Source organism: Panthera onca, chromosome E1, assembly GCF_046562875.1.
Source record: "Panthera onca isolate mPanOnc1 chromosome E1, mPanOnc1 haplotype 2, whole genome shotgun sequence".
Classification (NCBI taxonomy): Eukaryota; Metazoa; Chordata; class Mammalia; order Carnivora; family Felidae; genus Panthera; species Panthera onca.
Genome location: NC_138352.1, coordinates 14982029 through 14990908, shown reverse-complemented (window position 1 = coordinate 14990908; position 8880 = coordinate 14982029). Strand labels below are relative to the sequence as shown.

General features: G+C 62.0%; 1 protein-coding gene across 1 annotated transcript in view; it reads right to left on the bottom strand.

The window, feature by feature from the left end:
* Window positions 1-6307: 6307 nt before the first annotated feature.
* BAHCC1 (BAH domain and coiled-coil containing 1) overlaps window positions 6308-8880 on the bottom strand; it is a 64393-nt gene continuing 61820 nt past the window's right edge. Inside the window, exon 28 of the mRNA XM_078438004.2 lies at window positions 6308-8583. Coding sequence (XP_078294130.2) covers window positions 8371-8583 — 213 coding nt within the window. The 3' untranslated portion in view covers window positions 6308-8370. The remainder of the gene's footprint in view (window positions 8584-8880) is intronic.

Below are 8880 nucleotides of genomic sequence, written 5' to 3'. Positions count from 1 at the left end.
GGACCCGGGCCCAGAGGTTGCCTTCCACGTCACTATTTTCTGAGATGATGCGGATGGAAGGTGGTTCCCACCCACCAACCTCTCCTTCTGCCCTCCTCTGAAAGCTGCTTCAGCTTGGATGTTTTTCTTTGGATGAAACCACTTAAAGGAAGCAGCTGACATGCCCCTAGAAGTACTTTCAGCTGGGGGCTGGGTTTCCTGGGAGCAGAGCAAGAGGGCTCCCTTCCTTGGGCTCCTTGACCTCACTAAGGAGGGGCCCTGCTTAGCTCAGCTAAGCACAGCTCCTGTGCTGGCCATCTTCTCCATTGGCCTCTGAGCTCCTGGCAGGTGGGGACTTCCTGAGATCCCCTCAGCTCTGCATCCCAGTGCCTGGCAGAGGGCCCAGCACACAGTAGGTCTTCAGCATGTACTTGTGGAAAGGACAGATGGATGGATGGATGGCTCAGATGCAAACAAGTTGTGTTCCTGCCAGGAGCAGATCACATCTTCTTTCTTTCTTTCTTTTTTTTTAAATCTTTGAGACAGAGAGAGAGAGAGAGAGGGCACGGGAGGGGCAGAGAGAGAGGAAGACACAGAATCCAAAACGGGCTCCAGGCTCTGAGCGGGCAGCACAGAGCCCGATGTGGGACTTGAACCCACGAACCGTGAGATCACGACCTGATCTGAAGTGGGATGCTTAACTGAGTGAGCCACCCAGGCGCCCAGGAGCAGATCAGTCTTAGCAGGGACTAAGAAACCCCTTTTCTGATGGGCAGGGTGGCTGGTTCCAGGATGTTTGTAGCTTCCCCACCAGCCCTGGGTATCAGTAGGGGCCTGCTATCTCTCTCCGTCTAGGGAGACAAGACCGGTGAAGGTTTTTTTCTGGACCGTAGTAGGCATTGGCCTTGGACACCTTGGGTGCTGGGTGAGTACCTTGCCTTTTCTCCCTGCAGACAGGTGCAGTCTGCCTCGGGAGCCCTGGAAAATCAGACAGGAAACGCCCATGGGAGAGGGCCCCCGCCGACTGAATTTGGGGCAGCATGTGATGAAGAGAGCACCTGAAAAGTCAGGGTGACTAAGCCGGAGAAGGGGGGCGATGTCAGGGGAATGCGGAACCAAGCAAACAGTGTTCTGAGTTCGCGGTGGCGTCAGGTGTCCGTGGCCTTGTGGTGTGCTCCTTACGAGCCCTTCTCCGGGCTGCAGGCAGCTCGCTCTGTTAGCTCACCGCCAAGGCAGTAACAGGGCAAGTGTTTGGGTGCCATCCAGACACGGCTGCTTCCAGGCACCGCTCCTTCCTGTTTCGTTTGGGAGGGCCTCTCCCCAGCTGTCAGGACGCGAGTGGGCTGAATGGAGTCAGAACACGTGTCTGAACTTCACACATTTACATCTGATGTAAATGCTGGAGAACTCTGCTCACGGACTCCATCCCCTCGCTACTGTGCCAAACGGGGGCAGTTTGGAGGCTGCCCCGTCCCCTTTATGCCTGAACTGGGCCCTCTCAGGACTCCCAAGGGTGTGGGGTGGGGCTGGGAGGCTCTGCAGAGGTGGGTGTCAAGACTACAGAACAGTGGGTCGGGGGTCCAGCCAGGTCAGCGGGCCTGCCCCCCCCCGCCCCCCCCCCGCCCCGCCCCGCCCCGCCCCACCCCACCCCACCAGCCGGTTACAGCCTTGACGATTGCCGTGTCCTGCAGTGGCCTCTCGCCGTCCTGGCCAGGCTGGCCACGTGTGACCAAATCTGCCATGCCTTGAGTAACCAACTGGCTTTTTGTTTCACGGGAGCTGGTCTGGGCTCCCGGTAAGGAGGGCGATGGAGGGGGTCCCTGTGCAGCCCGCCCACAGCCACCCAATCCGTCTGAATCCTCCTGGAGTTCTGGTCCCTCGCCGATCTGACGGAGACGCGCCGTGGGCCCTGTGTCCAACTGGACACATGAGAGTGTGAGTCTCCCGACAGGGCAGATCCCAGGAGCTGGGGCCCAGGGACGTGGCACCCGGCGCAGGGAGGAGGGGCAGCAGAGAAGGGGCTTTGACATCTCCTACCCCGGCTTCTGCTCGGAAGCCTCCTCCCTGGAGGCTTCTCTGCTCACCTGGCCCGGAGGCCTGGGTGTTGCCTCATTCGTCTTCCTCTGGTGCTGTTTGTCGCAGAGCACCTGTCGCTGCAGCCCCCATGTTTCTGCCATCCTTGGGGCTGGTCAGGGAGCTGCATGGGGCCATGGCATCCCAGACTAGCGTGGGGAGGGGGCGGCTTGTCCGGTGGCTTTGGGACCCCACCAGGCCTTCTGCACCCTTCAGGGGTGGCAGGTGGGTGCATCCCTGACACTTAGGTGGTTCTGTGATCATTTGTCAGAGAAGGGGGTATAGCCCCCTACAGGCACCCCCAGGGAAGCCCCTGTGAATCCCTGGGCTGAGCCTCTGGGGAGGCCGCAGGGACCCTTGGTGGATTTGCTGCGGCACCTTCCTGGGCCCTGAGGAATCGCCAGGTGAGGGACAGCGGGGCCCTCAAGCTGGGTGGGGGTAGAGTCTGGCTCCACTGCATCCAGCCTGGGTCCTGGTGTGTGTCCCCAACCCCAAGTCCTGTCACTGCTGGCCAGAGGATGAGGAGACAGGGTGCTTAGGCATGTGAAGGGCCCAGCCCTGGCTCGGCCATTGTCCTTTTTCCCTGGGGCAGCGGTGTGGGGCCCAGAGGAGGGCCCTGCCCGCGTGTGGCTCCAGAAATCCCTTCTGCCACCTCTTGTGAACCTCACCTTACTCTCATCGGTGGGCAAGAGTCAGGGACCCTGTTTTACAGATGAGTATTCTGAGGCCCAGGCTCACCCCTGCCGCCTCATCCTGCCCACCTCCATCCGTCCTTCTCTCTGGAGGCCCGAGTCATCCGGCCTCTTGGTGCCCCTGCCAGTGGTGGGCACTGAGAGGACTCAGCCTTTAGCGACCCCCAGCCTGTCTGCCTGGAGCTGGTGCGCGGAGCGGCCCTGCTTTCGTCACCGGCCACTGTCCCGGCTCCGAGCAGGGGGCCCGAGTCAGGTGCCCGGAGCAGGGCACGGGAGGCCTGACTTTTAGAGGAGACGCAGCTTTGGAGATGTGCTGGCGTTCACTGGGAGCCCTGGGGACTGGGACGGGGTGGCAGCAAGGGGGCCAAGACCCCTGGACTCCCGGCAGGAAGCAAAGGAGCCTTTTAGGGGCACTCTCCTCAGTGCCACCTCGGTCCACTTCCTTAGCTGGTACCCGGGGTCCCCAGGACAGGTCCCTCCTTGCCTCTTGCAGGGGCCGTTGTGGCCCGCGGCCTACAGCTGGCCGTGTGCCCGATGCCCCCTCGCCGGCCGGGCCGCGGAGCCAACCTCTCACCTGTCCGCGGCCCGGGTCTGACACCAGCTCCCACCCAGCCCTGGGGCCGGGGCATAAACAATTTCAGCCCCGCGTCCCCAATTGGTTTGTGGTATTAAAAACGAATTGCGATCGGCCAGGTTGTCATTTCTGCCTGATAAAACATCACTCGTATTGATCTCCCCCACCTGGTGCCATCATTTATCCTGCTTCGACGCTTCACATAATGGCTCGTTTGTCTTGATCAAAGTGTAGTCCTGCACGTTTAACCCTTGGGGCTCCACTCGTGTCCACCCCCTTCCCTCACTTGGGCCCTGTTCTGTGGGCTAGGAGGTTCTAGAAGGCAAGGGCCACCTTGTTGGAGTTACGGTGGGAAGTGGGAGGCGACAGGGAGGCAGCTGGAGGGGCTGGGGGATGGGAGGAGGTGGTCCCCGCTTGCCGTGTCCTTGCGGTCACCTGCCCACGTTCCCGGTTCCGTGGCGACCCTCCCTCCCGTCCCCTCCCGTGGTTTCCCGCCCTCAACCCCCCTGAGTCCCTGGCCTGGCCCCGTGCTCCTGGCCCCCACCTCAGGCCTTTCTCTGGGCACCAGCTCCTTCCCCTCCCCGGGGCTGGGCTGGCCCCTCTAACCCTGACCCAGGGCCGCAGAGGCAGTGGTCTCAACCTGATTGTGGACCCTCTGCCTACGGCCTTGGGTGCGTCCTGCTGTCCGGGAGACTCCATCCCGCGCCGGGGTCACGACCTGGCCTGTGCGGAACTCTGGCTCCAGCACCAGGCCCGCGTGCCTCCCAGCCACCGGCAGTGTTCCTCGGCTACTTTCCGCCTGCCCTGCCCTTCCTCCAGGACGGCCCGGGTATCCCCTCTTCCAGGAAGCCCGCATTGGCGGTTCCGGGGGTGGTGGTTCCTTTGTGTCCTTGGATGTCCCTGCCGGTCTGGCTGCAGCAGGGAGCTCAGTGCTGGAGCTACCAGGCCTGGCTCAGCCCTGGCGCTGACCGTGTGTGTAGTCCATGGGGGACGTTGTCTTGGCCGCGCGGCTGTTCTCGCCCTTGGCCGTCGGCCTCTCTTAGGGCCCACAGTGTCGCAGAGCTGTGGCTGCTGGTCCGGCATCCCCACCTTGGCCGAGGCACCCTGCTGGCGCCGGTGCTGGCTGGAGGACTCGAACCCACAACCTGCCAGCAGGAAGAGCTTCCCCACCCAGCTCCTGGGCCCAAGTCAGTGCCGCCCTTTCTGTATTTTGTCACCCCTCCCACCCTGGCCCCTCCCCGCTCTCTTGCCCCATAACTTCCCTTGTGACCTCTGGTGTCTGCTGACCTCCCCACACTGTACCCACCGTGCCCTGCACTGCCAGGCAGGTCTTGGTGTGGGCAGGAGGCGGTGCACTTACAAATCCTGGCTCAGGGGCCCCAGGCCTTCCTCCCTGCCCTGGCCCTGGTCCCGTTTCCCGCCGCCGCCGCACGTAACCAAAGGTACCGAAGGTACTGAGGCTGGGGTCTCCTGAGCCTCTGGCCCCGCCCTGGTGCCTCCTCCCCTGCCCACAGAGGCTCCCTCAGCCAGAACCCTAGGTTAGCAGGCTCCCCTTCCCCCAGAGCTGCCGCCCCCGTCCTATCAAGTCCCAGCACTCAGCCCGGCCTCTACGGTCTTCTCTGGACCCTCTCTGTCCCTCTTCCTGATGCAGCCCTCGGGAGAGTTGGGGCCACGGGCTGCCACGGCTGGAACCTCGCCAACTGACCTGCATAAAGCGGGGCCTGATTCCCGGACTGAGTCTAGGGGTAGAATGTGCCCGCCTTCAGGCACAGCTGGCTGCGGGAGCGCAGACTGTTTGGTTTGGGGCCGCTCAGAACAGGTTTGCGTCCCGCCCCGGCTCTACACAGCCAGGGGCCTCCTGCTCAGGAGCTCGGCTCGAATCTCCTCCGCCTGGTGGGCTCAGAAGAGTTCCTGGGCCTCTTCCATCCCGTCTCTGCGCTCAGGGCCCTGGCCGGGTCACACGGCCTTGAACCTTCTCCTGCACCCCGGAGAGGGGTCACGTTCCCTGTGCTCTCTCTGGCCAAGTTGGTCCAGCAGAGGAAACAAGAAAGGGGAGCAGGCTGTCAGCAGGGCCGGCCGAGGGCAGCCCCAGTGTGGTTGGTGGTTGTGTGTGTGTGTGTGCACCCAAGCACGCACGCTCATGTGGGAGTTACGTGCCCACAGAGGCGGGGGGCAGGCGTCTGGGTCACGGCCCCGCTCCCCGCACTCACCTTCCTTCTGCATACCTGCCCTAGTCTGAGTCCCTCACTGAGGTCTCTAATCCCAGCTGGGACCTCCCTCCCCAGGGACCCTGAAGGTGGGGGGAGAACAGAGTGTGCCTCCTTTCCGGCTCGGTGGTAGGGTTCCGGAAAGACCTCAGGCCTGCAACCTCGGTGGGCAGGGCTGTCTCTAGCTAGGAGCTTGTTGGGGTGGCTTCCCTGCCCCAGAGGTACCCCTCCTCCTGACACCCTCCAACCTGGGGACTTCAGCTCTCCATTTAACAATCTGGAGCACTGTTTATTACCTCTCTACACAGTCATCAGCTGAGAAAACGTTTGTTGAATGAGTAACTTCACGCTCTCCTTGAGGAGGGTGTCTGCTCTCCAGTGTGCCGGCACCCCTCCCCCAGCTGGCCACGGCACTTTGGAGGCCACCCTTCCCCCTGTGCCTTGTGGGGGCTGACCCTCCCTCCTCTCTTCTGGGATACCTGCCCTGGTCACGTGGACAACCTGACTCAGCTCTGGTGAGACCTGTAAAGAGGGGAACCTACATCTTGGGGGGTCACGAAGGCCAAAGCCACCCCAGAAACAGGTAGCACGGTCCTGTCACGTGTGCGGGGCTCGGCGCCCAGGGGCTCCGCTCTGGCTGACACGGGGACAGACCCGGCCCAGGCCTGGACGTGGGGCTTGGGCACGTCCGCCGGGACCCCCGAGCCTCCGGGGCCTCCAGGAGTTGCCGTGCGAAGTGCACGCGGGCGCCGAGGCACAGTTAGGACTCCGGACCACTGAACACCTGTACAATAGTTCATATATTTATTCTTAAGCAAGTTATCAATAAAAAATTTAATACTAAAATGCCTTTACATAGAGTTTGCTGTTCATAAAACCTTTGTGTTTTGTTTTTTTTGTTTGTTTGTTTTTAGTGTTTACATTGGAAAAAAAAAATCCAACCATCTTAATTTACACATGTACAATAGTCGTGCTTCGCCAGGTCTAACCACGGTTAGAGGGAGGGCCGCACCGCCCACGCGCACAGATAGAGGGAGAGAGAAGAGGCAGAGAAGACGGGGGAGGAGGGCAGAGAATCGACACGAGGGCCAAGAAAAAGGGTTTCCTTCGCTCGGTGCCTGGGGTTCGAACTTTTGCGGCCGGGCTGTCCCCACTCGGCGCCCGGGCACCGGGCAGGTCTTCTCCTCCGGGCAGCCTTCTGCTTCTCCAGCCGCGAGCAGGCCCTCGGGCACCGCCTCCCGGGTGACCGCCAGGAATGAAATATTGCACTCGTGCGGAGACAAAGGGGAGAATGGGGTGGGAGAGGTAGGCCGGGGCGCAGGGGACCCCCCCCCCTCCCTGCCCCTGCATTTCCCACGGAGCCGGGAGTGGGAGGTGGGGCCGGGATGGTTTCCTGGCTGAAAAGGAAGGGGGCGGAGAGGGGCCGGGTTGGGGTGCCGGGCACCTGCCGACACCCCATGTTTCCCGGGGACCTGGGCTGCAGGTCTGTGGTCACACAAAAACTCGTCCTAAGGAAGTGACTAACGTGGGGGGCTTTCCGGGGGCTCCCAGTGGGTGTGGTGGCACATGAGGACATGTGGCCCTCAGTACGTTTCAGGGACAAGGGTGGTTGGGCCGCGTCTGGCTTGCCCTGTCTCCCTCTCGGTCTCTCTCTTGGAGAAGTGAAGAGGTGACAAGTGTTCTGAGGCTCCTGGGGTGGCGCCGAGAGTCTGGGCCACCCGTCCAGCACTGGGTGGAGGGCTGAGCGCCCCGGAGGGGTGCTCCCTGCACTCGGCTAGGGTGTGGGCTCGGGCGGGCAGGAGGGACCCCTGCTCGCTCCGCACCCCAGGCACCAACTGGTCATGCTGTCTGCCTTCCCAGTGGCCACAGAGAAGGCCCAGAAACCTCCATGTAAGTTGGTGGGGGCCAATCCCGTCCCTGCTCTGAGTGGAGGCTAGGCAAATTGGCCATCAAAACGGAAATCAGAAAGAACTTGGAATATTCAGGAAATAAAATGAAAACATCACTTTTTCGTATCGATACTTAAAAATATTTGTTCATTTTTGTTTCGTTTTTAACAGAGGTAAGATACATTTATGGCTGCTGTCACGATCCCGGGCTGGGGGACCCGCTTATCCTGATTTTTATCTCAGCTTCCGGAATCCCTTCTCTCCCCAGGGACCCTCACCATCGCCCTCCTCCCCTGCCCCGCCCCCCAATACGGTCTTCCTAGGAGGTGGATTAAAAGGAAATAAAGTCGAGTGTGACTTCCATCTCAGCCCCCGAGATGAGTGGTGTACCCGAGGGTCCCCCTCCTGTGGCCGCCCCCACCCTCAGCTGCCTCTGTCGCCACAGACGCCCCTGTCGGACCTCAGCCAGGCTGAGCAAAACAGTGCATTTTCAACGAAAACCCCCCAGAACAAAGCCTAGACACACACCCACACACACACGCACACGCACACACACACATGCACATACACCCTTGTCACGCGTGTGGGGAAAAAAATCCTTTTCCACTATTTTTTTCCATAAAACTTCCCGCAGAAATACAATATTTACATAGAGAAATAAATAGACAACACACCTGATTTCTGCTTTCCCTGGTGGGAGACAGTCGGAGGTACTAGGGAAAATATGGCTTGGATTCTAATCTCTCGGGAACGGCCGATGGGGATCCGGGGCGCCGGCTGCGCCGGCCCAGGCTGGACGACTCTACGGACGGGACGGGCCGCACGCGGGAGCGCCCGCTCGCCAGGGACAGTGATGCGAAGCCGGCGCCCGCCGCGGGGTCGGGGGGTTGCATATTTGCTCCTGGCTGCGGCGTTGGGGGGGGGGGGGCTCCCCGGCTCTGCCCACGCAGCCGGGCTCAACACAGGATGGGCGCCCCGTCGGCTGCCACCAGCCGCCCCGTGGTGGGGTCATAGGTGCCCGCCAGGTAGTAGAGGTCCCGCCGGTCCTGGTCCTGGCACTTCCGGCTCCGTGTCATTTGCTCGTACTGCTCCCGCCCCACGACCTGGCACTTGTGGGAGATGGTCTGCACGTCGTTCTCGTCCTCGTGGCAGGACTGGTACAGCGCGTTCTGGGGGGGAGGGGGGGCGGGCAGCAGCGCTGGGACCGAGGCCTCGCGCCCCCAGGGCAGGGTTGCTCGGTCAGCCTGTGGACCGTGCCCACCACCTGCAAACCTGGGCTCCTGCACACCAGAGGGCGGTGGGGGTGTGTTCCACCTGGAAGTACGGGCCGTGGGGGGGGGGGGGGGCTGCGTGCCCCCCACGGTGAAACTACCACCCCTTTCACAGGGAGCCATGGAGGCCAGGGAGGGACCCTGTGTCGTTTCCTGTGAGGCCCGGTGGTGGCCCTGGGCTGGGAGGCCCCGCGG